General features: G+C 45.5%; 1 protein-coding gene across 6 annotated transcripts; it reads right to left on the bottom strand.

Moving 5' to 3' along the window:
• Nucleotides 1-432: 432 nt before the first annotated feature.
• Nucleotides 433-24326, bottom strand: LOC121675281 (pseudouridine-metabolizing bifunctional protein C1861.05-like). 6 transcript variants are annotated; one of them, XM_042050569.1, is made up of 19 exons: nucleotides 24106-24325; nucleotides 22376-22475; nucleotides 21733-21847; nucleotides 20272-20446; nucleotides 19499-19610; nucleotides 18398-18504; nucleotides 17473-17599; nucleotides 16806-16926; nucleotides 16459-16544; nucleotides 15285-15412; nucleotides 14041-14100; nucleotides 10296-10362; nucleotides 9049-9143; nucleotides 7646-7774; nucleotides 6066-6180; nucleotides 5150-5287; nucleotides 4317-4483; nucleotides 3790-3950; nucleotides 433-821 (listed from the first exon to the last, which is right to left on the bottom strand). In XM_042050569.1, exons 2-19 carry the CDS (start codon nucleotides 22467-22469, stop codon nucleotides 626-628), a joined length of 2193 nt encoding a protein of 730 aa, XP_041906503.1. In that variant the 5' UTR covers nucleotides 22470-22475; nucleotides 24106-24325; the 3' UTR covers nucleotides 433-625. The 6 variants fall into 6 exon arrangements, with proteins under 6 accessions (XP_041906503.1, XP_041906505.1, XP_041906504.1 ...); XM_042050571.1 differs by having other exon boundaries at nucleotides 3790-3878; nucleotides 24106-24324; XM_042050570.1 differs by lacking the exon at nucleotides 24106-24325 and adding an exon at nucleotides 22891-23080.
• Nucleotides 24327-27834: the final 3508 nt, after the last annotated feature.

Here is a 27834-nt window from a genome sequence, read left to right as displayed (position 1 = left end):
GTTGTGGTCCATGGGACCTCTTGGATATGAAAGGGTAAAACAGCAAGAGCAGATGTTGCTGCCGGGCCCAGCTAAAGAGACATGGTCCTGAAGATCCCGGAGTTGATGACAGAGGAGCTACTGTGATAATGGACAACAGTGATACAAGGTGGAGGAAGAGAAAATTCCCTCAATAGAAAATCTAGAAGGCCTGGAGGTCTGAAGGACCAGAAATCAGATTTTCATTCCACAGAAGTTCCCTGGGTTGGGGCCTCCTTCCCTGAGGGTTTACTCAGGACCAAAACAGGTGAGTGTTCTGTTAGAGTGGGTGAGATAGACTGTCAATAGACAGTGCACAGAAGAACCAAGCTGTGGTTGGTTGTAACTCGCCAAATAAAAATAAAAAAGAAAATAAAGTTTTAAAAAGGAGAGGACACAACAGAAGACAAAATATAAATGTGAGCAGTGCAATATCAGTTATCACCAAATGCACTCCACAAAAACTTCACCTTCCAAAAAGTACTGACACAGAAAGTCCTGTGATCAGAGCCCAGCTTTTGAGCTCAAAGCTCAAAACACAGTCCTGTTCCTGGAAATAGGAATGCTGGGAGTGCAATGAGGTGATAGATGAGAAAGCCACAGTGTTCTAGTCCATCTTCCACACCTTCACCTCTGGCCAGCTCCTGCTCTTGACCTGCTCCTGGTTGACACTGGAAGTGCTGATTTCTGGGGAAATGGGCTCATAGGAACGGAGAGACAAGCTGGCAGCCAGCAGACCCATCCGGACACACGTGCCTGTGTCGTGTTTAGCAAGCATCCCTGCAAGGATTCCTGCCATTAAGCTGTGGAGAGAAAGAAAGGTGGTTTTGAACATGGCAGGAACAGCTTTGAACCCAGGAATGTGGCTGATCATCTGTAAGAGCTTTCATTTGGACTCCAACTAGCACTTACAGCAGCAGAATATGTCACATAGGAGGGCTGAGGTTATAATGAATGGGGTTTGCTTTTTCTACATCTATTTTTGCATTTTTTGTGCTTCTCATCTGAGATGTTGAGGTACTTCCTCTTGCACTATATTTTCTACTCTCCTCAGTTTTCCAGGTGACGTAGGAGAAAAGAAAGGAGCCTAAGAAGGGAAGAATCCGATTTTCCCTTGCTCTCTAGTTATTTTGTCACTTCTCTGCTCCTTCTCGGTGTCTTGTTATATCCTCCTTATGTTGGTGCCTCCTCTTCCCAAAGGATTGAATGGGGTGAGAGATGAAGTTTCCATATCTATGTGAGAGGGACAACATGCACAGCTGGAAAAAGAAATCCAAAGCTGAAATTACATTGGAAAGCCATATTTTTGGGAAATATTTGCTATGTTTTTTCATTTGAGATTTCCCAGTAAAAATGATGTGAGTGCAGTGTTTGGGATAGATTGGGAGCAACTACTCTGTTCACAGCAACTACTGTAACAATGTTCAGAAGCTAAGAGAGGACAAAGGAGAAGGGAAAGAGAATGGAGAAGACAAGCACATTTTAGAGGAAGAAGCAAGGACAGGAAAATGTGATGGCAGGGAGGATTAATAAGCACATCTATGGGGAAGGTAAAAGGAGCCCTTACTTTGTACTCCACCTGATTACCTCAACATCTTTTTATCCATAACAAAGGCACAGAAGATTATGACTTTCACAAAGTGTTCAATCTCTCAACAGCTCCAGGAGTTGAGAGTAAATATTTGGGGGAGCATCCCCTAGCAATGCCATGTGTGGGCATGTGGTGTTAGGTTGTCACGGCAGCCGGGGGCAAGGAGCAAACAGACACTGCGCACATGCTCAGCTCATGGGCAGATCTCTGGAGCTGTGGAAGAGCCACAGGCTGGAAGGGAGGCATGAAGTGCCCTGGGTCACTGTTTCTGGATTGCATTGTCCCCTGACCAGTGCTTCTAAAGTATGAAGGTTCACGGGGACTAAGCTGGGGAAGTGTTACATTTTAGGTATTAGGAGGAAATTCTTTACTATGAGAACGGCGAAACATGAACAGGTTGCCCAGAGAGGTGGTGGATGTCCCATCCCTGGTTGGAAGGGGCTCTGAGCAACCTGATCTAGTTGAAGGTGTCCCTGCTCATTGCAGAAGGGTTCAAATGAGATGACCACTAAAGGTCCCTTCCAACCCAAACCATCCTGTGTTTCTAAAATAGTCCTTTGGAAGTGCCACCAGGCTGGGCTTGGGACACGTTACCAGTTTATGTGTTGCGAAGATGGCTTGTATGGCAATGCAGTGTCCTGGCATTTCCAGCCTGTTTTGGCACTCTTACGCTGTAGAACAGGGATTTGTGGAGTTCAGGGGAGCAGTTGGGTTTATTAGTAAGAAAAACCCTGGATGAACAAGGGGACTATGAAAATTCCCCCACATGGCCTTGGGGACTCTGGGGAGAGGAATTTTCAGGCCAATGTTACTTCAGGAATGGCAGCAGCAATGGGCCCCTGGCTTTCATACAGGTTTGGAAGGAAAAACAAGCTTCCAAGTTCTCCAGTATAACTCAGTGGAGGTGGTTGGCAGTGGCACATTTTCTCTCACCTATGGTCTTCCCTTGAACTTTATAAAGGGAAAGGAACCCCTAAGAAAGACATTTAGTTTACATTAGCCTCTAGAAAAAACTTGTCCTGCAGTAAGGAGTACTTGTGTTCTGAGCAGATGGTGCAGAGGGGAGGCTGTGTCCCTGAACGGGCTGGCTGGGGACACCTGCCAGAGGTAGTGAGCAAAGCTGAGCTTTCCTTAGGACAGGCTGACCCCACGAGGCTCCTCCAGCCCAGTTCCTCTGCTGTTATTACACCTATTGCTCCAAACAACCCTTTGATCTTCTTTGGAGAAGACCAGCTTGCAGCTGGAGTCAGCTCATCTCAGAGGTGATCTGGGACACAAGCAGCATGTCCCGGTGTTAAGCAGGCTAATCATCTTGGCAAGAAGTTATTGATTGATTTTAAGTAAAATATTGAGGATTCTCTATGTTAAGAAAAAAAACCCAAACACAAAAACCTTTTCATTCTGCCCACTGATAAGAGAAAAAAGAAGAGTTGCTATGTTGAGTTATTGGTAGGTAAGAGTAGAAAGGAAAAAGGAAATATCTGTCCCATACAGACTATTGGTCTAGCCCAAGGCAATGAAAGGACAGAATCAATTACTGCACCTATGAAGAAAGAAGAAAAAAAACAACCTGACTGCTACATACAGTTTGTCAAGTTAACAAGGAGCATAATAAAATATTACTCTGACAGACTGAGAATTGATCACTGGGGGTAGGAATAATAGCTGTCATTTCCCACTTCTGTGTATGGCATTGTGTGAACTGCCAGGCGAATTATACAGCAGACTCTTTTGAAGCAAGAGCTTCAAAATTGCCAGAGGCAAATGCAGAACCTGATGAAATGCTTTTACAGGGCCGTTTTAGCTCTTGAGTGGCAGTTCCACTTCCATTGGAGAAGTGTGGAAGTAAGGCAGTTAGTTAGTAAGACAGCTTTGATGTAAGGTGGTTTACTTTGCTTTTAGCAGCTCAGCCCGGAGTAATTCAGAATTCTTAGATTGCCAGGAAAGGCTTGGATCTTGAAGAAAAGCAAAACTAATAATGGCAAGCCTGGCTTCCAAGATGCTTCGGGGGACGTTTTTAGCAAGCTTTGCAAGGAATCACTGTAACCAGCCCTGTTCTCACATCCTTAGCGTCTCTTCCTCAAGCAGCAGGGTGTCGTTACTTTTACAAGGGAATTTCAAAGGAATCCGATCATGGCCCTTTCACATGCAGCTGGAGAGGACAAAGCGGTGAGCGATACCTGTCACCAGCTCCTGAGACGTTGACTATCTCCTCCCTGCTGATGGGGATGGCGGGGTAGTGGGCAGCACAGAGCCTGGCAGCAGCAGTCTGTGGGGGGAGGGAAGGGAAGTTAGTGGGAATTGCCCAAGCTGATAAGGCCTGATGCGCCTGGTGCCAGATCTGCATGGATGACAAAAAAAAAAAAAAAAAAAAAGAAAAGGCTGAAAAAAAGGCAATAATCTTTTTTCACACTTCGGTCATTTAAATGAAGCTTCCTGCAAATGAAGCTCGAACTCATGAATATTCACATAAGCACATTTAATTCTAGCTGACTCTAAACACTGCTGCTAGGAGCCAGCAGTATATGGACAGACAACTTGATTTTCTTTCAGAGCTGTGTATTCCACCCCCCCCAAACACATACATTTTCCAGCAGTGATGCTATGTTTCCCAGGATTGCTGCCATGCCACCAGAAATAGTAACAGTGCCATATGGTCCAAGAAAGAAGCAATTGAGAGCTCAGAGTTACTTTTCCATGCCCTTACCTGTTCTTGAGCTCCTGGATAAAGCGAGATGCTCCCTCCCAGGCTCTTGCCACACAGGAGGACACCGTGAGCACCGAGGGTCACCACCACACAGTGCAGGTGGGCCAGCAAAGGGCAGGCCAGGGCCACTGCAGTCTGGACAACATCCTCCAACCTGGATGGCAGCTCTTGAGAGAGAGGGGAAGGGAAAATGTGCTATAATGGTAAAGGTCCACAACCAGCCTTTCTGTGGGCTGACAGCCTATTTATGAGCACTTCTACTACTATTTATAGGCACTTCTGAAATGTGGTTGGTAAAATTTTTTTTCTTTATATTATTGGAAACATGGAATTCTCCAGAGTTAGACTTCCACACTGTACTTCTATGCTGAGGAACCCAGCTCTCAAGGGACTAAGCGTATGTCTGTAGAGATCAAAATTCTGTCTTGAAGAATGGCTTCCTTGTCTTAATGCTGTTGGATTTCCACCTGCATTTGGTGGGGTGTTTCATTTCTGCACAGGGTGGTACTGCTGGGACAGGTGCCCTCCAAACATCATGTTTCAGGGACACTTTGACAAACCAGATACTGCTCCTGTTTAGGTGATGAAGTGAGGCAAATGGGATCTCTGGTTTTGGGCAAGGAGCTCTCCCAGGCCTGTTGTGGTCTCTGATAGGTCATCAGTCCATACAGCCCACGCAGAGATGGCTGTAAGGGGCAAGACACCATGAGCACTTATGAATCCCCACTGTGTTATAAACCAATTTGCTTGTATTGTGGACTGAAGCAGAAAGTGCTCTTCTCCAGGATCTAGGTTATCTAAAAGTCTGACTGACCCTTCTGAGTATTCAATACCTGCTGGCAGAGGGTTCCCAAGGGTCTGATTTATTGCTCTCAGCTCTTGCAGGTTGGGGGAAATGTATGTGAGTGCTTTCCAGCTGTCCGAGAGGAAGGGCTTGGAGGCCTTGTTCTCATCTGTTGGCTCATAGCACACTTCAAAAGAACAATGCAATTGGTTAGTTAATTAATTAATTAATTAGTGGCTCATCTCTTCGTCAGAGCAGGATGCAGCGTAGAACACTTAGAATAATTGGCACAACTGGAGTTACACATTTAAACTATTAGAAACTTAAATATTATTTCCCCCAAACTTGGGACAAGGTCTCCCAAGGTTTCCTTCTCAGTGCTCAGCAATGAGACAGCTGCTTCTGGCCCTGGATGATATAATCAGACTCCACTTTTATTACTCCAATTAGCTGGTGTTGGAGCCTCTGCCAGGTTTTTAGATCACTGTGTCCTTCTTTGGGACTTGATTTTAAAAAGGAAAATGTAACTCCAAAGGTTTAGGAAAGGTCCACAGCATACCAGTGGAGGGAGGCATTTATTTTATGGGAATGGAAGAGAATTCTTCTCAAAAGATGCTTTAGCACTTTTTCTGAGAAGCAAACTATATTGCTTCTATCAAACTGGCAGAAGTGCTCAAATTGCCACTTGCCTTGAGATTAAAAGGCTCAGAGAGCAGCATTCCCTGGCCTTATGGCAGTGCTCAAGAGCTTTACCAACTATGCTTCAGGAAATGTGGTTCAGCTGCAGAAGCAGGAAAACTCAAGGGAAATCAGAAGTGTTTTATCCATTTGAAGCAGAGTAGCAGAGTACAGAAAGAGGTGCTGAATAACCCGGCATGTCAGACAGTAATGGATGTCTCCAGCAAGCAGCAGGGGTGTGCCTGGGCTGTCTTGGCACACGTGCTGTGGGGGCAAGTTCTCCTTACCTGCTAGCTGGTGCTCTCTAGCTAGCTGGCAGACGTACTGAATAGTGGAAAGAGGCACATTTCCATCAATGCAAATGAGCGGGGCCTGACACAGGTTCTCCTTGAACTGGGACACCTAGTTAAAATCCAGGACACAGAGGAGAGACAGCTTGAGTCATTGCAGAGGGACAAAATCATTGCTAGTCAGACTCGATGTAGGATTTTGATTTGTATTCCAGCCTTTAGGTGCAGGCATGAACCTAAAAGAGTGATTCCCTAAGGAAAAAGGATTTTTCCATTTTCCCCATCTCCTCCCCTTCTCCTTCCCCTGCTCCTGGCCATTAAGAGCTGGACTCAGTTGGCAGGGCCGCTCCAGCAGAGAAAGATAATTAATTGCTGGTCCTCACTAGACCACTACAGGGAAATGGAATGCTGCTGTTTAATGCCACTGTAGGATTCCCTGGGCCATGCCTGGCTTGACTACACCTTTGCTCACTGTGCATGTGGTCTGGATGTCCTCTCTGCACAGTGCCTCCTAAGAGAGGTTGTTCAGCAGAGTGTTTTATACCTGGGCCCCACTGAATCCCATAGGGATGGGGTACAGTGGAGCAGTGGAGTAGGGAGCTGCTGTCCTCTCCTTTGGCTCTCTGAGGCTGCACAGCCATTTGCTGGGATGCCAAGCCAGTGCTATGGGCATTCCAGCAGCATCCCCCCATGTCTCTGCCAGCCCTGGTGGAAAGAGGGGCTGCCAAAATGCACTTTGCAGCACAAGACTGGTTCGGAATTTCCACTAGTCACAGCTGCTTTGTAGAGCTCAGGAGAATTAATCCCTCATGTAATGGTTATCTGTGCCAAGGCTTGGGGGAGGCAGGGTGGGGATGGAAGTGGGAGCAATGACCATATTTTTCTCTAGGAAGGCTCCACCTCACGGAGATGCCACTGGTAAGTAAATTGCACTTAACTTCCATGTTGCTGTCAGTCATGAAGCGCAGGCTTTTGTTCTGTCGATAAAAGGTTGAGTAGGAAAGGAGGGTGCAGTGATGGGGCTTTCACTGAATCACTCCTTAATCACTGCTGCCATTATGCTTCCCTGATGTTTTTGAATGTTTGGATGTGCTGAGCAACAGTTTCTGTTGATACAGCTCAGCATGTAGAAACAACAGGGATGGTGGGGAGGGGATGGAACAGGAAGACTTGCTTTAACCAGTGTTCTGTCCACCTTTTTTTCTACTTTTCCTGAAGGGGTGAAATATAATTCCTGTACATGGACCGGATTTATTGCTGGCTTTAAGGTGCAAAATTATAAGTTAGCTTGGACAAGTTAATGAAGAGGATTCTGGCCTACATATCATGGATGATGGTAATGGAGATATTTATAAACCAGAAACAGATAGAAACTCCATCTGGGTCAGCAGCAACAGAGGGCTCTGGTAGCTTTTTACGCTGCTATGGCAGTGGCCAGTGTCTGGGGTTAATGTCAGCCCATCCCATGTCCCTCTGCACAGCCACTCCCTCCTGGTACAAACTTCACCCGTGGCCCTTTGTCACAGGCCCACACTCTCTCTTGTAAGAAAAGCTCACAAATCCAAGGAAGTGCATACATATTGCTCCGTTATCTGGTGGTGGATGTCCATGTCTCCCAAGCCGACGCTGAGCTCCCCAGCACTGGTGATCACAGCACAGTAAGAGGCTGTGCTCTTCCCCTCCAGCTGAAGGACGCCTCTCATGTCCTGGAACACGGAGGACAGTTACACACCGAGCATGTTGCTCTTCCCTGCCACACCCGGTTCACTCTTCCTGTGCCCACCTGGTCTCCAGCCCAGCTCACTGCTCTCCCTTGGGACAAGCAGCATGTCAGAGGTATCTCAGTCTAGACAATGCTGGCACATGGCTATTTGTTAATGTTTGCAATGCAACAAATGCTGCAGGTTAAAGCAATCCTTTAGTAAATGAGTGGCAGGTCTCTGCTGTGCAGTTTCACAGGTTGTGTCTCCTGTAGCAGAAGAGTGGTCTGTCATGTGGATGGAGAAATGTATCTAGCTCAGGAGCTGACAGAGAAGCTGGAGGTTTTAAGGAAATGGTGGGAATGTGTTTTGTTACAGGCAAGGATTGCTTGGTGGCTGGCCAGCAAGTCCACCTTCCCTTGGGGTATTGCTCACTTGGATGGCACAAACTGTGCTGTGCAGAGAAGAGATTGTAGACCAGCCATGGTGAAGCCTTTATAACCCAAAATGGGGTCCATGTTCTCATTGCTTCATTTGCCAAGTCACTCAGGCAGCCAGAACTAAGGCCCCATGGGCTCTGTTTGGATCTCAGGGTCACGAGGGCACTGGTAAGAGTCAATGACCTTGACCAGCCTCACCTGGGGGCTGCACTCACACCCTGCCTTGCCTTCAGTCCTGCCTTTTCTCCATGGAGCTGCCTTCCTGGCTGTTTTTGCTCCCTGCTGGGGTGGTGATATTCTGCATTGCTGTCCTGGGGAGCTCCTGCTGCTCTCAGCTCCCTGACCTGTGGACAAGCTGCTGCTGAAGCCAAGTATTCCCCTGGGGCACAGGTAAGAGGTGGATGCAGCTCTGCAGAGGATCCTGTTCCTCTGAGCTGGGGAGGTGTCCAACGTGCAATTCCAGTCTCACATTTTCTCTCTCGGGCTTTTACCAAACCAGGTTAATTTTGGCAATGCTTAGCATGTCCTCAGGTTCAAGGTTTACACATTTCTCGCTATGTTTAGCATTCACTAGAACTGCTCATGGTTGCTCCTGATTTACCTCTATCTCCTCCAAGCACCACTTCCTGGAGCTGAATTCAGACTGCAACATAAATCTAGCCTGTGCTTTGGAGGTGGTTCCTTGCCTTCTAATTGTCTGTAGCTAAAGAAGCATGGAATCATTCCTACTCTTAGCCTGATGGAAGGTGGCTCTGACATCTGCCAGGGTTGGGAAGAATTTGCCCTCTGTGTAATGTCATCTCTCCCATGTTTCTGAGGTGTCACCTCTGTGCAACGTACCATGTGGTGGCAGTAGTGCAGGACAGACTCTAAATGCTCATCCTTCCCCACAGCTGATAAAAGGAGAGGAGCTTGTCCAAGACGGCTTAAACAGTCTAAAAAGCAAATGGAAACAAAAGCTATTAAATCCACCAGAGTACTGTGAACACAGTGAGAGCCTGTGCAGCATGGGTGTCTCTAGGAAAGCCCTCTCCTGAAAAACTTAATTCTCATCAGTCCTTGCCTAGAAGGATGTTCAAGATGAAATTGAGCTGTAGCTGCTGCAAATGACTGTTTGGGGCTGAGTGAGGTATCCTACAGAGAGTTGAACCAGCACCCTGAAATTTAGGATTATTTGGAACATCTGGGAGGGGAGGAAAAGAGGGGGAAGACAATTCTGCTCTTTTCTGGCATCATCTCCTTTACCATTACAGGCATGTGGGTTTTCCCACACTGCTACTGAGCACAGCACTTTCTGGTGCTGGCCCTCCACACTGCTATTCCCACCATGGTATCTTACCAGAACCACTGAATCTGAATGCATTAATGGGAAACCCTTCCTCCTCTCCTCTTAAGTTGCCACAGATTGTACCTCTGTAGGTGGCATGGGTATTTTGATTTTTTTTTTTCCCCACTCAAGCTTCTTCATTAGTGATCTGAAGTGACAGTAGATTTGTGTTAGGAGATTGGGAAAGGTCTAAAAGATGGAATAATCCTAAAATCTTTCTGTAATCTGTCCCTGTTAACTTCAGTACAAGAATATTGGTCTGCTGCTGCTCGTGGTGGAGCCCCAGGTATTGTGTGATCCTCTCCCATTGCCAAGGAATGTACCCTTTTCTCTTCTACAGTAATGCCCGTACCCCACTTCCTTTTGCCCATGGTATGTGGTTTATCATTTTGGAACTGTGATTATTCCTTTCAACTTCTGGCTCTAAGCATGCTTCTATAGTGACTATATCCTGGCATTAATTAGTCTGAGGCTGCTCAGTAGTCATTGGAGACGCTGATGCTTATTTCCCTTTGATTCGGGGTTACCGCACTATGCGCTAGTTAACTTCAGATTTGTGGACCCTCCTTTTCCCAATCTTCACTCCCTCCCCTCTTATTTCTTGGAATGGGCCCTGCCTTTTTCAGGCAGTCTGCCCACTGGTATATTGCCTAATGTGTCCCAAATCTTGTCAACATTCACCATCTCCTGCTGTTGAAGGAATACCAAAGGACAAATCACAGCTGGCATGCACCCGCAGGCAAACCCAAGCACCAGGCACCTGCCAAGTTCCTTCCAACACCGCCAAAGGTTCGTCTCACTCTTCCAGCATTTGTTTGCCCACCACCCTGGAAGAAAAAACTGTTAATTGGCAAAACTGGGAGGGCTGCTTGGCATAGTTGCTATGTTTCCATTATCATGTGAAGTTGATATTGCTGAAATATAGAGCAGCAATAAGAGGGAGCAGAGGGCATCCAGCTCACAGATTGAGGGCAATACAAACTTCTAGAGCCATCTACTGACTTAAATCTCCATGACAAAGGCCTGCTTTCAAGGAGGGGAGACCCACTTGACCACCCCATGAATTGCTAGTTTGGTCTCATTTGCTAAGACCTCCTAGAATGGCTACTGAATGTTTCAGTCAATGCGAGCAGCCCTCTGAATTTACCTGCTCACAGCAACCTGGGACTCCAAAGTTGCTGGGGGTCTGCCTTCCAGGCCACTCAGCTCCCACCTTAAGCAGTTTGTGGGAGTTATTTATTTATTTATTTCCCTCTTTGAATGTAAAATGAGATTTGTTATCTTTGCTGCACTGCCTCTGTACTTTATTCATGGAAGGATCTGTTTCAGAGACTGAAGGCTTTTTCACTCACCCATTGCTTCCCAAACATCTCTCTCATTAAAAATACCCTTCTTTTCCACATGTGTGGCTATCAAATTCTTTTCTCTTGCCTCTGCCTTCCACTCCTCTGTCCATCTGCCTCTTTGTCACAGATAAATTGTCAGAACGCAGGCAATCATTCACCCATCTCATTCTAATTCTTCTGCCGGAACAATTACATCAGTAAGTGCTCAGATCAATTTGGGCTTCATCTGACTATCAAATGGTTTTAGAGCTCTTGTTTCATAAAATCCTGAAGAACGTTTTCCATGTCTTAAGACAGCTTGCCACTGGCAGTCCTAATGCCTGTATGCAGAAGCTCCTGGCCCAGTCCCTCTGCCCTACACCAGCCCAGGTGCACAAGAACACCCCTGCATATACACATTTTTCTTGCTTGTTAACACCACTATCTGTTCTAACCAAGAAAATGTATTGCCATCTCACTGTAAGACATGTCCTGCCCCCAACCCATCACTGTGCTTGGGCATTCTCAAAATTCATACTGAAGCTCCCCTAGGATTCTTCTTCCCCTGTGTGAAGCTGCACATCTGTCCTTTGCACAGATGCCTTTTCCTGCATCCAGCCCTGTGAGAGGCTGCTCTCCCATCTAAATATGATCTTTTATTTCTCTCCTCTGACTTCCAGGCTCTTTTTATTAGCTCTGACTATCCCCAGTTCTGTAGTTTGTAAGACTTGGTGCTAATTTTTGATACCTTTGCTTTTCTGTCTGGCAGTTCTCCAACCTGTTTGGGCCACCTGAGCAGAACTGCCTGTATATAAGCAACCTATGGCCTTTATCCATCCTGGCACTGCTTGTCACTCCTCATTAACACAAATGCCCCTCCCTTACATTTGCTTGCGCTCCCTGGGAATTGCCACTGGTACTGTTGGGAATGAGGATGTTTCCATCTGCATCTGTAGCCTGTTGAGAGTTGCAGATTTCAAAAGCAAAGTGAGCTTGGCTATTTTAATTCTGAAGCTCACTCTGTAATACAGGCAGCCGAGGAAAAAAAACCCCAAACCCCAGCACCCCAAAATACAAAGCAAGGTGCTTTTTTAGGCAAGTCAAACAACACGGCTTTGAACACTGGCCACTATTTCAGTCTTAAAAGAGGGTGCTAGCTGCCATCAGCAATAAGCACAAGCTGCAGTTTATGTAATTCCATTATCTGTGTTTTAAAACCGATGCCTGCAGGAATGGTGAAAATACTCATCAGCTCCTTTTGCTGCCTGGCATGGTGATCCTCTCTTTTAGTTCCCCCTACACCCCAGAGGCAGAGTTTCTGGGGGGGGTTTATGCCAAGCCTTGCCCTAAGAACAGATGTAGCAGCCTCCTGCTCAGGGATCCTGCTGTGGGTGACCTCTGCCGTTGTACAACCCCAAAGGGCCTAAAAGAAATGAAGATGCTAAATCTCTCTTTAAAGTAGCAAGTGGGTACAGTGAGAGAGAAACCAGCAGCTGGCTTTTAAAGAAAAAGAAATGAGCAGCTCTCATCACACCTTACCAACTCAGCTGTAACTCCGAGTGGTATTCAAATACCTCTTCTTGGGTTTGGGTGGGGCTGGCTCAGATTAAAGAATTTAGGTGAAAATGGTCTTGGTAAAAGTGATCTGAAGTGAGGCTGGGCTGATGCTTTCTGGCAAAGTTTCAGAGAATTGAGAAAGTCTCTGGAACTTTCTTCCATGTCCTAAGAGATTTGAATTCTTAATGTTAAAAGGAGACTCTGCTCAGTTTCTGGGTATCTTGAGAAAATTATAACCATAATGCTTTTTCCAGCAACTTTCTCTCAGCAAAATTGTTCATCCTTCTCAGCAGGTCAGATAGTTACATATTAAGCATTTAGCTTCTGGGTAGCCTTGAAAGCCATGTGGGAATTACAACCAGGTCAGAATACTGCTGCTTTCCTGCTGAGACAGCATGAGATGTGAGTGGTACCCAGTGCTCTGCAACAAATCCAGCAGGCATAAAGGTGGGATCTGCTGGGTGCCGAGCTCTTTGAAAAAAAAAATCTGTCTTTAAAAAGCTAAAACAATGATGTTGAGAGGGGCTTTTTCCCTGTGCAACATTAAAAGCCTCCTTTTTCTCTTGTCAGCTGTTCCCAGCAGGATCTACACTGATCCTTGGCCCCCTCACCATGCTGTCAGTGGTCCAGGGATCTGCACTCTTGTCTGACGTGCCAAGGAGTGCCTATCCTTCCTTGGACACAGCTCAGCTCCTTGTCCTGATGGCTGAGTGTGGGCTGTGTATGGTATTGGTTACATCACAGCTGAAGCAGTTGAACCTTTGCTTTTCCAAGCCTTTATAACCAGTGCCACAGCATGTTTTACCCTTGACCATTATAACATTGTTTGGCCCCTGTATCATTAAATAGCCAAATTCCTTACAGACAGCTTCCCCTGCACATTTTCCCTCTCTGAGTGAGAGGACTTCACAGGCTGCCCTATCTGATGGCAGAAGCTTCCTGCCTTGGCTTTCATCACAGACTGATTTGAGACACCAAATAGTTTTTGAGTAAGCTTCACCACCTCAGTCTGCAGTACTTCATACAGCTTGACAAAAATCGTACAGGCCATGCAAATAGCTCTCATTTGCATGGGGGAGTCGCAGGTTTGGTCCACTTTAGCTTCTTGTTTGCTTCTTGTTCAATCCAAACCGAGAGGAAGGGGGTTCTGGTAACATTCAAAATGTTCTATTTTTTTAAAGCTTTTTTTTTTTCTTTTTTAATGGGGGAGGCAATGTCTGTGCATGTATGAGACTCAAATCCTTCATGCGTACTCTGCACAGAGTCTTGCTCCTATTCATCCTGCTTTCCATAGCTAAGACAGCCTCAGACAGCCAGAGCTGGCTTTTACCTGAGGGTTTCCTCCCTATGGGGAGATGGTATGGATGACACATTGTTTTGTCCCTCTCTTGAGTGTCAGGGATGGTGATTTTCACCATGGGGACAGAGTAGGTCAGGATATATCGCTCCACTATCCACCTAACCAACCCCAAACATGCAGCATTACACCTCCCAAATGTGTGCATACACACATGTGGATATCATACATGGATAACACCTTCCCCCCAACCCCTTTGGCTTGGCAATCCCGTAAAAGTAGCTGGAAATACATTGGTGCTAACAAAACTACTGCAGATACAGTACCAGGATGTCAGGGTTCTGTGCCTTGGCTATAAAATCAACGTTGATACCTCCAATCACCACCTTTAAGAGGGAAGAAAAAGGTAAAAAGTGGTTGGAAGGACTTCAGGAAAAAGTTTCCAAGTCTTCTTTGCTTTGCCTAGACACTTTTCCCACCCTCTTGAAAGCTCTCTCACTTACAGTGTAAGGGCCAGTGCTTATTTTGAATAGCTAGACACAGGTTTGTGCAATCCCAACCAGAAAGAATCAAAATCTCTTGTATTTGTTGCTTTCTGAACTATGCCTGCTGACAGCCAGCCCCAGCGTGGCAGGTGGGATGTTACAGAGGACACACAGGGATGCTGATGGTTTCTCTGTGTGATATACCAGGCCTCAGAAACATTCAAGCACTGGTGTGTAAAAGAAAAGAAAATGGGAAAAAGTGGGCAGAAAAATGCAGCCCTTTCTTGCAAGCTCCCAGGAGAAACTGCCATACCCAGTGACACTTTACAGATCACTTCTTTTATTGTCCTTCAAAGCCAGAATAAGCAGTTCAGCTCCACAAACAGGAAGTTTCCAGATTCTTTGGGGACATACAGCTGGTTTTTTTCTCATCAAATCCTGGGTTATTGCCTCTGGAGTCACTGCCCTCTTTTATGTTGACAAATCCTATTGCAAACGGGTTTCAGAAAATCTTTCATGTCTCTAAAGACCACCAGAATAGATTTCCTGTAAATTACATGGCATGCAAAAAATCCAAGAGAGTGAACAGAGTATTAGGGTTACAGTAGATCTTGTTCAGGATGTGCTGTAACTCTTGTGATTTTGTCAATCATGAGCAGGAGGCCAACAAAAAGAGGTATTTATAAACATTTATGGCTCAGCAGCTCAAAATATCTCTCCCCACCTTCTTCCAGGTCTACTCCTGTAGTCACAAATTCCCTGGCACTAAGAGCAAAAGAGCTGAAGCTGTACATAAGGGCACAGTAAAAGGTGAAAAGGTGATTAAAGTTTTAACGGCCTTGATGGCCTAAGACTTAATGAGATTAGGCCATTGTCAGTGTTTACTCCTTGTAAATGTGGATAGGCAGAGGGAGAGAAGACACTTATTTTTGAAGAATAAAAAGGGAAACTAAAGGGAGAATGTCTGAGAGTGTGAAGGAGAATGATTAGTCCCTGGCTGAGTCACCTTTTACTTTTGGGAACAGATATAAATTTATCTTGTGCTGTCAGCAGAGGCCTCATTTGGAGACCAGCAGAGGACTCACTGGTTGGGGTGGGGTCATGTTCTCTCCTCGTCGAGGCAGGTTTCCCTTCCTTCTGGCTTTCTGTAGTTTGCTCAGGGCCACTGCAATGCAGCTGCCCACTCTGGCATTGTTCTGGATCAGTGCAAGGTCTGTTTGGCATTTCTTTGAGGAAAATTAAAAATACCAGCGAGTCTGACCTGTTAGAAGCTTATGTAGGAACTGTTTAGAGGGAGAAAGCAGGAAATACATGCTGAGACTTGATAGGTTTGATTCCCCCATACCATAACCCTTTGGGGACAAGTATAGTGGGTTACAGTGCTGCATGAAAACTCTGATTTTTCTGTTGTTGTTGTTCACCTTCTTCCCCCAGTGTCCACAGAGAGGAAACCTGTCTTTGACAGGTGGGGAATAGAAGCAAAGGCTTCACGGAGAAAAGAGAAGTGTGTAAATTACAGCAGAGAGCCTAAAAACCTTAGAGGATCTTGGTCAGCTTTTCCAGAAAGAGATACCTACTGAGATTTTGCCAACTCACTATAAGCAATTCTTTTCTAGCAATTGCACTGGGAGCAGAGTATCAGAGGCTTTGGAAGCCCTACTTTGCAGCTGCATATAGCTCTTATATCCAAAAATGCCTTTACCATTCTGCCCTGATCGGTCAGGTCTCTTAGAGGGCTGGCAGCAGAACCTGGATGTGAATCTGGCTCTCCCAGATTCCCAGCCAGTACATCTGCTTTCTCTTGGCTGTGCAATAGCATTCCTCCTCACCCAGGGGTGTTTTCCCTCCAAGCTTCTCTTTCTCTGTACCCACACGGAATGTTGGATAAGGCAGTGTGATGTGCAGCACAGCGCTCTGGGAAGCCCAGGGACCTCCCAGTGTGCAACCCCAGCACAGACAACAGTATCCAGAGATTCCATCACAGAGCAGGGAAGCTCTGGGTCAGATGTGAGGGATTTCTTTGGGCTCTGGAACACCTGCCATCTGTGCTGCCCTCCAATTTTTAATGGAAAAGGGGATGAAGACAGTAAGGATGTTCCTGAAAAATCCGGATGCAGGTCTCATCTATTTGCAGACCTGAAGTGTTTGCTCCTTGCTAGATTGTCAATAAAGTGACAGTGTTTCCTACCAGGCATTATCAGAAGAGATAGGAAATACACTGGAGTACTTTCTTTTCCCCCCCATTTAGTAAAAGGATACTGGAGTCCAGTGATTTCCCATCAGTTAATTGTGTGAGCTTCTGTAACAAAAAGGGGGTCACTTCTTTGCCTGTGATTCCTTTGGACCTTCAAATATAAAAAAAATGCCCACAGATGAGCTGAAATGGCATCAGAGGAGAAGCACCGTTGCCAGCAGATACTTTATCTCCATAACCACCTACCATAACAAGTCCTGTAAACAAGCTTTGGGTTAGATAAAGCTACAGTCATGGGCTCACCCATGGCCAAGGTTAGGCTGTGCTACGGCTGCTGCAGCAGCGTCCCTGAATTTGTTTACTTCCCCAAGACCATGGGCTGAGCAAAGGAAAGGCTTAGGTTGCTTCTCACCTGGCTTGGCTGAGAGCTTGCTGGATGGCCTCCTCGATGGCCTGGCCCTCGGCAGCTCGCTCCTGGGGACAGGGCACTGCTATCAACACCCCGCTGCTCAGGCCCAGCCCCAGAGCACTGTCTGGGAGAGGATGGGAATACTGTTAGTGACACTCCTTGGAGAAGTCAGGTGCTGAAGGACAAGGACAGAGGAGAATGGGCACAGAGTGTAGGAGGCCTCAGAGGTCAAGCTCCAGTTCTTAGCTGACCAAGATTAGGATATTCTCCAGCTACCAACCAATTCTCATCTGCCTATTTTGAGTATGGCTGTACAGTAGATGGAGCAAAGGGTTTGTTTTTTTTTTTAAACTGATCCCCCTTCTAAAGGCCCAGAAGCTGTTTTTGTCAACATATTATTATGTGTTGCTTCCACTTCACTAGGGTGAATAAAACATGAATGAACATGCCAAGCTGGCTGCAGCTGGCTTGCAGTTTTATTTGCTGTAAAGGCTGGACCTCTCTGCTACTGTATTTTCAAAGCACTTTTGATGCAGGAATGGGGGAGGTGGGATGGAATATTTTTCAGGGCAAATTTTTCTGCAGACTTAAAGAAAGTGCCTCATCCAGGGTGATTCTTGTGTCCTTCTTTTCCAAGACCTTACATGGGCCTTTGCCACGTGAAACACACCAATGAGTTTAGCTGCCTCCTCTTCATCCCGGACCTGATATGGTGCTTGGAAGCCACTCCGGCGTGAGAAGAAGGCTGGGAACTCTCTTGATTCTCCAAAGGCAGCCACGCAAACACCCTGAGTCTCCTGCAGCAGTGGAGGTGAGACAAGCAGGTGATCAGTGGAGGGAAAGGGGAGCCAGTTAAAGAATGGGACTTTTTACTTCTACCCAGAAAGAAACTGCCTTTCTTTGGAACAGGTCTTGGTTATTTTTATACATCCTATTCTATTCTATTCTATTCTCTCACCAAGAGCCAGACATGGTAAGTGGCTAGATCAGATCTGGCTCACTGAGGCAGGGGAGGCATGCACATCCTTTGTGTGTGCTTGGAGCTGATCCAAAGCCATGCAGCTGTCATTGGCACCATCCTGAGTCCAAGATAACACCCTGGGATCTGAAGATATGTCATGAACTGACAGGAATATAAAAGAGTTCTGCTTGAGATTGAGAAATATCAATGTTGGCTGTCACACGAATTGCTGGCTGTGCTGGTTTCCAACATGCCAAACCTTAAAAGGTGACTACTGAAAATCATTCCCTTTTTAATTCTGATTTTATTTTAGTGTTTGATGGATCTAGCTTCCCTGATCCATCAGTTTCTGGGAGCATCATCCCAGAAAAGCAAATCTCATGCCAAAGTAAAAGGACATGGCTAGCACTACCTTTGACCTCAGCTGGAGCAGCTGCTGTAACAGCCCCTTGGGCATGGTTAGATTCATGCTAGGGAGCAGCCAAGGACTACAGAACTGTAAATATGGCTTCCCATCCTCTCAATAGCAATTTCTGAAAATCTTTGGCTTAGGACCCATCCCAATGCCACTGGCCACTCCGTGCACAAAGAACAACATTATCTGCTTTCGGACACCACAGCCCATGCTACCTACCAGATATTCCAGTGTCCTGCCAATATCAAGGATAGACTTGGCTCCTGCAGATATAACAGCAACTGGAGTTCGTCCTAGCTCTGTCAAGTCAGCACTCACATCCAGAGCTGTCAAGGGACAAGCAGCATTGTGTTGGTGATTGTGGTGTGCTCCAAGCTGAAGAGATCTGACCTCCCAAAAAGCCATATATGCCTGGGATGTCACAGCCTGACTTTATAACTGCTTAGATCCACAAGCAAATATTAAAGGTTTAGATTGTGCCTTTAGGTGTTGAGATTGAAAGAGGTATTGACAAAAAGAAGTCACATGGCTAAGGGCAGAGGTGCAGCCTTGTACTCCATCTCTTGGCTCTTTGATCACATTGATAAAGAGCATGTAAAAATTTGGTAGAAAAGAAAGAAAAAGGTGTTGTATGGCAAGGATGAAGTTCAAGGAGATGGAATATCATTGAAGTAGATTTTGAGTTTGGAACTGACAATGCTTGCAAAAAAAGAAAGTACCACAGGAGTTGACCTCAGGAAAGTTCCTGTTCTGGAATTTACATCACAGCTGAAAGGGATGGCATATGACAGGGCACTGCACTTGTGCTGTGCTGGAAACATATATGGCTGAGAAGAGAGAAAGCACTTAAAAGCCACAAATACACAGCCAAGACCGGGCCATTTTCCAGAGAGGAGCACACACCTCTAACACAGAGCACACTCTTTTGTGGCAAGGCTCTTCTCCTCAGCTGAGAGAGCTGATAACAACACTGTGCTTGGCAGCCAGTATCAGGTTATCCAGCCATTACAAAGAGGGAGAGGCGCAGTCAGCTCCTGTTGCACCAGAAAACAGTATCAATATAACCCCGTGTAAGCAAAGGATAAAGAGAAACTTCCACCCCCTTAACTGCAGGAGCCAAGTCCAGGGCTCAAGAGGAATATTTTGAAGCTTCTGGAAAGGTGACATAAGGGAGAAAACAACCACAGTTGTCATAGATCAAGAAGAATTTTAACTTTAGTCTTCTGAACAGACAGTTACTGTACGACCAACTGGGAAAAAGAAGGAATTAAAGGAAACTGTAGCAACAGAGAGAAAAGTAGAAGGTATTGATGTTCTTACTGTTCTCCCCATCCCGATGGACACCTCCTATGCCACCTGTCACAAACACGGGAATTCCTGCTTTGTGTGCCGCAATCATTGTTCCAGACACGGTAGTGCCACCAGACAAACCCTGTCAGGGAATAACCAGTCACAGTCAGCACGCAGGGTGACATGGAGAGGCAGCTATGGCTGTGGTCTGCCACACAGCAGTGTGAGCAGCTGACCAGTGAAATTCTAACATAAATATTCTTTTAGGCAAAAAGGCAGAGGAATTCACTTAGGAGTTGGACTCTGTAATCCTTGTGGCTCCCTTCCAACTCAGAATATCCTGTGATTCTGTGAATCATCTGTTGTCCCTGCTATATAAGCCATTCTTGCCCTGACAGCAAAGGCCTTTGCTCTCCAGGGTGTTCCACGGGCAGCTAGTTGCACCTTTAGCTGTCCCTTTAAGCTTGGGATGGCCTATGTGTCACATAGTTTACATGCAATGTGAAAATGTCTTATCATGCCAGTAAGAATATTCTTAGCCAAGTGCCCATGGCTTGCCAGCACATCCAGAACGACTTTTCAGGAGCCCTATTTCAGGTATGTTATTCCCTCATTCTTCTGTATTTTGACTCTAGTTAGGAGCACTTTTGCGCTTACCAATAAGATACCACTTTCCATGATGTTTCTGAGAAGTTTAAAAGCCAGCTGGCTTGAAGCTGCAGAGCCCTATACTGTCACTAGAAAAGCAATAGACCACTACACTTCACTAGGAAAGACCACCCTAGAAAGTCTGCACACCATACCTGGCTGAGGACAAAAGGAAAATCTCTGCGAGACACTTTAACTGCGTTTTTACTGCTTGCCAAGAACTCGAGTTCCTCGTCTGTGAGTCCCACGTGGATTTGGCCCCTTAAAATACCTACAGTGGCTGGCACTGCTCCATTTGTTCTTACAATTTCTTCCACCTCTCTGGCCATGCTAAAATAAGATAAACAAGACAACAATCACAAAATTAGGGGTGCAAACAACCGGGTGAGAAAACTGTCATGTTTGATGGCCATCATTCACAGTTCTTGTGATTTCAGCTACGTCCTATTCCTCTTGTGTCTGCCTCATGGCAGAAGTCTTTGCACTTGAACTTGCAGAAGTGAAGAGCTCCCATTTTCAAGGATGGCGATGTCTGAGCTCTGCGCTTCATTTTTGAGAAAAATCATTTGGTTTACTAGCAAATCTGGTTGTACAATAGACTACTGAAAAGAGAACTTCTCAAAATAGAACTTTTCTGTATCTTTTACCTGTTAGTTCTCTGACATCATAGACCTTCACAGAAATGCCAGGTAGTTCAAGTCCTGCTCAAATGACCAGGATATATTTTTCATAATACAGTCAGATATAGAGTAATAACGGTGCCAAAAAGCTGCTGCCTTAGGGTACTCCAAGGCTGCAGGCCAAGTCTTTCTAAGTTTAACAGATTTTGTACTTGATCATTCATACACTATCTTTTTTAAGAGGAGCTTCTTCTCCCCTTCTGAGCTATCTGGACATATGCTAGGCAATCTTTAACTACTGAAACTACCTCTCCCCCAAAACCGAGTTTTTAGAGCTTCATTTTAAGACCGAATGTCAGGCAGAATAATGGCCAGGTAAAAAGCAAGATGGAAAATCAATATCAAAACCTTTCTGTGCTTTCTGGAAGCAAGGATGGAGGCGAGAGTGCAACGATTTCTGGAACTGTAACACAATGAAACATGAGTCTACTGAAAATTGATAAATAAAGAGAAGAGGTGTGGGGGGTCCATTCAGGGTACAGAAGACAGTGAGAAGGGACCAGGAGCTCTCACAGTAGCTGCTCTGAGTGGGTTAAGGAACAGATTTCACTTTTGTGTTTCAATCCTCTTTGCATTACAAAAGAGACAGGAAAGGAAACTGCAGAGTGTTTTCAGCGTCTGTACAAACCATGCAGCTGAAAAGGCTGATAGCTCTCTTTTAGAGCAAGTGGTGACATTATCTGCTGCTCCATTTTAAAGGAAGAAGGAAATTCAAGGCGTTGGATAAGGAGATAACTAGGCTCGGCCATATTCCTCCTTAAAAGTCCAAATACAATTGTTTTACACTTGAGCTCATCATCTGCTTGCCTAACGACCTGATATTTCCATTTGTTCTTGCAACAGCTTTGGCTTGACCAAGAATAGTGATATCAATCCAGTAAGTTATGTGCTTCATTCTTACAACTTCACTGAATGAAGAACATCAAAATCCACCACCTCAGATTGAGAGGATAGGCCATGCCATGTGTAATGATGGTGCTTTCCAAGGCTACAACCGGTCTCCCCTCCACCAGAGCTTCCTGTACAGAGGGATGAATCCTGACATAAGCACCTGGGGATAAACACAGAAGAGTGAGTTATTTGTGTGGGTATTTGCAGTAACTACGGAGCTGTTTTATAAAAAGCAAACTGTCGTCATCACAACAAATTTATCCCTCTCTTCAGCGGTCCTTTGGGGTGAATTTACAAATAACTTTAGGAAGACTAAAGCTGTGTTTTATCTAAGTGAAATGTGTGCAAAATATGTCTACTGTTAACATGAATTACAATCCTCACCACCATCACTGAAGGATCCTCTGCCACCATCTTTGCAGTTGTATTGTTACTGGCTCCAGTAACATTACTTGAACATTACTGTGAACAAATGAGTCCTGCAATCATGCCTAAAGATGGGAACATGTTTTAAAAGAGTGGAAGCACCAAGGATACCATAGTAACTCAATATATTTTAAGACTGTCGTACACCAAGGCTCTTGTGGCTCTTTGCTGTGCTCCGAGAACACTGCCAGCAAGGTCTCTGCTGAATTCAGATGAGGAAAATGCTTTCCACCCAGGAACTGTTTCAGAATGCACTACTCACCATGCAGAAGTCTTCTCACCTGGGTGGTCCCACGTGCCATGGAGGACACGTGTCTTCCCAAGCTGTAGGTTGTCTTCCTAATCATCTTGTGCATACGGTCCTGAGATAACAGATGCCAGGTGAAAAGGAAAGATGCAATTTACCAATGATGTGACCCTGAGAAGCTAAACATATCAGCTCTTGCCTTGACCTTGGAAGGTAGATAGCCCTTGCCCAGGAGATTGCCTGGAATCTCCTGGTGTTTCCAGTATGAACCAGGGTGTCAAAACAAAATGTTAAGCTACAGAAATGGAGTTGGAACGGGTCAACCGGCCCATTGTCAATGCTGGGCTGAAATAATGGAGCAGAGAAAAGGATGAGGAGTAACAAACTAGGGAGAATTCTGAAGTAGAAAACCTTTTAAATTCCAAAGTGACCTGCTCATGATAGATTTCAGGCCCAGCCACTGCCACCTCCAATGTGAAAGGTCACAAGGAGGAATCTACAAGGCAGAATAGTGCTATAGGGATATGAACCTGTTTTTTGCCGGTGTCTAGGAGAAAATAAGCAGCTCAAAAAGGAGCTGAGAACTGACAAACCAGACTGGAACTGCAAGGAGGAGAGAGAGCAGCTTTCCCTAGACCGGGAGTGCTTTATGCAGGCTCAGGTTACATCATCCTTCTTAGCGCAGTGCCTTGGAAGCAGAGCGGCAATTCAGCCCCAGCAACAAACTCCAGAACTCCTCTGGTCTCTTAGCAACTCCTTTTCACTCTAATTAAATTCATTCCCAAACAGAGAAAGAGGGGGAGAGAGCTGTAAATGTTAAGAGAGTGGTCTGGTCTGAGCCTCGGGGCAGTTTCACTCAATGCCTGGCTGCTTCACATACTTTCCCTGGGCTTTTGGCCATATCCTTCCAGTCTCCCTGTTCCTCACCCCTTCATTAGGAGGAACGGATTGCCTTCCTCAGTCCTCTGTACCTATTGATAATTCAGATAGCAAATTAATTAAAATACAGTACTGGGTCATGTTACAGTTAGCAGAATATAGCTCTGCTCTCAGTACAGTGTGTGGCACTACAGCTATACAGAAAATTCTCATACCCGGGGAGAGTGTATTTGCCCAAATCTAAAGACTTCAACTACACAGGACAGCTTGGGCTGTGTTATTTAAGAAATGTGGGACTGGATCAACTAGACACGACACACACCTGACTGAAACACTAAGATTTTCCACTTTCCAAATCCTTTTTGTGCTAAGCTCAGCAGCTTGAGCTGTTCATGGGTTCATGAAAATGTTCTGGTATTGCTCTGTGTGTGCCTACACACCCCTTGCTCTCTGGGTCAAAGTCAGCTTTGGAATAAATTCATTAAGCCAGCCAGGGATCTGCTGAACTGCTCGAGTTGTGCTCTGAATTTTAACAACCCCTCAAACTCTGAAGCACAACAGCCAGGAGTGCCCAAGCTGTGCTGGCCAGTGGATAAAAACCAGCTGCTCACCACCTGAAACCCAACAGGGCTGAGCTGATATTCACGGGAAGCTCGGCCAACATTCAGCCTGAGCTGGCTCAAAGATTTTTGAATCTTGGCAAGTTTCGCAGCAAGACCCATACAACTTTTTGCTTTGTAACCAAATTTTGCAGATTCATAGTGCAAGTTTTAGGCAGCTCAAGCACAGAGCTGCTCTCCTCCCACCTCCCCTGTGACCCCTCCGGCATATCCAACCTCATGGAGCAATGGCCTGGTGTCCCTTACCTCTGGGTGTCCGTCTCATGGAGGGAGGCTGGGTGGGTACTGGAGCGGTGCCTGGGCAGCCCTGGGAGGAGGTGGAGGAGGGGGTGCGCTGGCCAGAACTCCTGGCCAAGAGAGTCTATTTATTATTAACCACAGGCACAGCTGAGCTCCACAACTGCTCCCTGCCCAGGGTGCAGGGGGCCATTTCACAGCAGGGCCACGAAAGCTTCTGTGATTATTTTTGTTCACGCAGAGCCAGATTTCCCCCTTGCTCTTTAAAAGACTTTTCTCATTTTTCAGATTCCTTTCCTATTAGATTTTTTTTAAATCAGTGAATTCCTTGCTCTCTAAAACAATGCCTTTGCAGACTGAGCCCCTTTGTGCTTATTCCTAAAAAGCAGAGGAATCACATTCATGCCTCCCCCGCAACTCTGCCAAATGCAGCTGTTAAAGCTCTTTCTTCTCAGGGTGAGCGCTCTACCCAGCTCTTGGCCTCTCCAGCGAGGAAAGCTGTAGGTCTAAAGACAGTTGTGGCCACAATTTTCTCCCATGCAGTCACCTGGCTACATCAAGAACACAAGCGGTGTTCACAGCAAAAAACTGTTTTAGTCTTCTCCTATAAAGACAGCCCATTCTAGCAGTTCAAGAGCAGCTTTGAACAAGGACTGTGAAATTAATAAATATTTGTCCCCTCCTAAAAAAACCATGATACTTTGATATCTAATGCACTGGTATTGTACATGTTTCAGTTTTATATTCTGGAGGAAATATCAGAGGTGAGAGATGTCCATGAAGGAATTGATTTACAGGTTAAAAGACAGACATGATTCTGTGCAGCTTCCATGCACAACATAAAACTAGCTGAAGTAATTACTAATGTATTGCTGAAGTAATCAGTGTCAGGGAACTGATTTTACTGCAATCCATTCATCAGGAAATTGTAAAACATAGGTTGCTAAAGCAGTATTGGAACTCTACACTCGTCCCTTTCAAAAGAAATTTCTCACAACTTTTGTTTAACCCAGCAGTAACAAATTGTGTCTTATTTTCTACATCCTTCCAATCTCTTCAACTAAACACATCCAAGGAAACTTCAAACAAAGCTTGCTGAGTTACAAAGACAATCTGCTTCTGACTTCTGCTACTCAGTCTGGAGGGAATTTAATTGCAGGAATGATAGATTGCATCCTGAGATACCATAAATGGAAGCTGAAGATTTTGTGAATATTAGCTTTTTCCTGGGAGGATGGGTAGCCAGATGTATTGGAAAGAAAATGTGTAGGTAAACTAACATTTGTTAAAAATACACACACATTGTAATGACGTAATTTTGTTTTCCATTAAATCTATTTGGAAAGACTTCAGTATTGTAGGAATCTATCTGGACCATCATATTTTTGACATACTCTCAGACAAGACAGTTTAGTGACCAAGCTGGTCACTCAGTTTCCAATTCTCAACATCATCTCAAGGCGATCTTATGCAGTGGGCACCCAAGTTCAGCCTGTCATATTAGGTAAGTCAGGTAAGGATGTTTTGCTTGATGTGCCTTTTTTTTCCCCTTAAACCCAGTGGAAAATCAGCCTGTTGGATTTTCACCTCAGCTTTCCAACATGAACCTGTAGGTCTCTGAGGACATTACTGCAGTCTTGTGCAGCTTCCCAGCTCTGGAATTGTTCCCAGCAGGCTTCTGCAGTGTGATATATGGCTGATGATAGTGATGATGGGGTTTGGAAGCAGCCAGTGGCAGGAGAGAACCCCCTGGAGAGGAACTGGAGACAGGTTTGTATGAAAGTCTGGGGCACTGCACAACTAGCTCCAGCATTAGCTGCCTTTCCAGTCCTGTCTGCCTGCTGTGACCCGGAGCTTGCTGTCCCTACTTCCCCCTCCAGGCCTCAGAAGTAAAAGTTAATATTAAACAGGTTCCTGAGTAAAATGGGAGAGGCTGGGAACAAAGAAATTGCCATGGCAAATTCCTACTGCCTGCTGGGAGCTGGGCCCTCGGGCCACCCTGGCATTTTTCTTTCTGAGTGATTCCTAGAGTTAACATCTCCCCTGAGACCCTTCTTCTCTCAGGGGCGTCACTGCAGAAGGCATTATGGAAATGGGAAACTCCACATTACTTATTAGGTGTCACTCTGTCACACCTATGATGGGACAGTATTTTCCTTTCCCTGTGTGCCTGATTTCTAAGAGTCTGTTTACAGTGGTTAGGCTGGGATTTGCTCACTGGTGTTCCTCTGTTTTTGAAGCTTGCTTCTAGGTTGCCAATATCCAGGAGACCTCCTAGAGACATGCAGAATCATACAGAACACATTTAACCACTCATTTATTTTACCCTAGTGAGAACTATGGTGCCTGGAACTCTCTGTCTTGTCAGGACAACAATCTAACCAATATGAAGGTCTGACAAAGTTGGTCTTTAGTGATTTAACTGTCTGACATCCTTCCACTTTCATCAACAAATTTTCATGATCATTCTAATGGATCCAAAATAACTTCCCAGATTACCGTAATGGCTTAAAAGTATTTGTTGTTTTTTTTCCTAATGTGCAGTATTTTTTCCTCCAGCTGTTTCTAACAGAATTAAAGACTGAACATACACACCTGCTGCAGTCTTTGAACTTTTATTTCAATGCTGAACATTGCATGAAAAATGCTCTGTGATGGAATCAGGTGCAGAAAATAAGTTTCTTCTTTCATATTTATATTGAAAAGGTCTTCCCAATTCTCCTGGGACAGTTTTCCATTGAACGTCCAGGCTTTCTCATAACAGGGATTTGTGGAACTGAATTTATAAACTATTTGGCATTGATCACTGTGCTGATAATATCAGGAGGGAGTCTGCTGCATAGAGAGCCTGGATGAAGGTCTTTATTTGGATGCTCTGTGTCCTGGATGAAGGTTGGTCTTATACAATCATTCATAGAAGTTGGTCATTCCAAACCTGTTGGAGTTCAAAGTTCATTCCAAGAACTAGCCTTCTTCTTCTTTTTTTTTTTTTTAATGCATACCTGTACCTTGGTTTGAAGTCTGTTAAAATTGGTACGTATATTTCACCTCCTCTTAATTCAGAGCTGTGTTAACCCAGGTCTGGATTCTGCATATTCCAGAAAATGCCAGAAAGTATTCCCATTGCCTCATTCCTTAGGTAGTTTGAGGGCACCCAAGTCATGGTTTCAAGGCAACCTGAAAACAGATTTACCTCTTCCCTCCTGTCTACTGCTCTTCCTAAAGTCCAGCCATCCTAGGGTGTTGCCTATGTTTAGAACAAAGGCTTCATCTTAGTATTTTCTGGAGTGACTGATGGCTTGGATACGTTTAATTTTTTAATATATTTCCAGGGAGAGAGGCAAAGTATCAGTAACACTGCACTGACAGGCTTCTCCATTCACCTTGCCCCTGCGCCCCTGCTTGTCGCTGTCTTTTTGGAATGTGTGAAGCTCAAGCAGGGTCGTCTGGGGCACATGACACAGGATCGCGTCCAGAAGGTTCTAGAATATCCGCAGTGAGGGAGATACTAGGGCAGAAGGACGCGATGTGTCGCAGCCAGTTAGTGCAGCACTGGGCGGCTCGGTGCCAGCTTCGGGCTGGGCCTTTGCGGCGCCACTGTCCCCTTTTGCTCCCCACCCCACGCCGGCGCCACATCGCCGTTCCGAGTTGTTCCCTCCTGGAAAAGGCCCTTTCCCGCCGCCGGCTGATCCCGCTGGGGCGAGGCGGGCCCCGTGCCCGGGCGAGGGCCTGCGCCGG

Source organism: Corvus kubaryi, unplaced genomic scaffold (assembly GCF_017639235.1).
Source record: "Corvus kubaryi isolate FWS band 111438036 unplaced genomic scaffold, C.kubaryi_AGA036_p1.0 74, whole genome shotgun sequence".
Classification (NCBI taxonomy): Eukaryota; Metazoa; Chordata; class Aves; order Passeriformes; family Corvidae; genus Corvus; species Corvus kubaryi.
The sequence above is the reverse complement of the archived record's forward strand: the minus strand, read 5'-3'. Positions and strand labels throughout refer to the sequence as shown.

Excerpts from the sequence above, each read along its gene's own strand:
- LOC121675281 (XM_042050569.1), bottom strand. The coding sequence starts at position 22,469 with ATGCACAAGATGATTAGGAAGACAACCTACAGCTTGGGAAGACACGTG. Across the intron at positions 7,775-9,048 it reads TGCACTACTGCCACCACATG|GACATGAGAGGCGTCCTTCA; the intron begins GTACGTTGCACA and ends TCCGTGTTCCAG. Across the intron at positions 6,181-7,645 it reads ACCAGATAACGGAGCAATAT|GTGTCCCAGTTCAAGGAGAA; the intron begins GTATGCACTTCC and ends GATTTTAACTAG.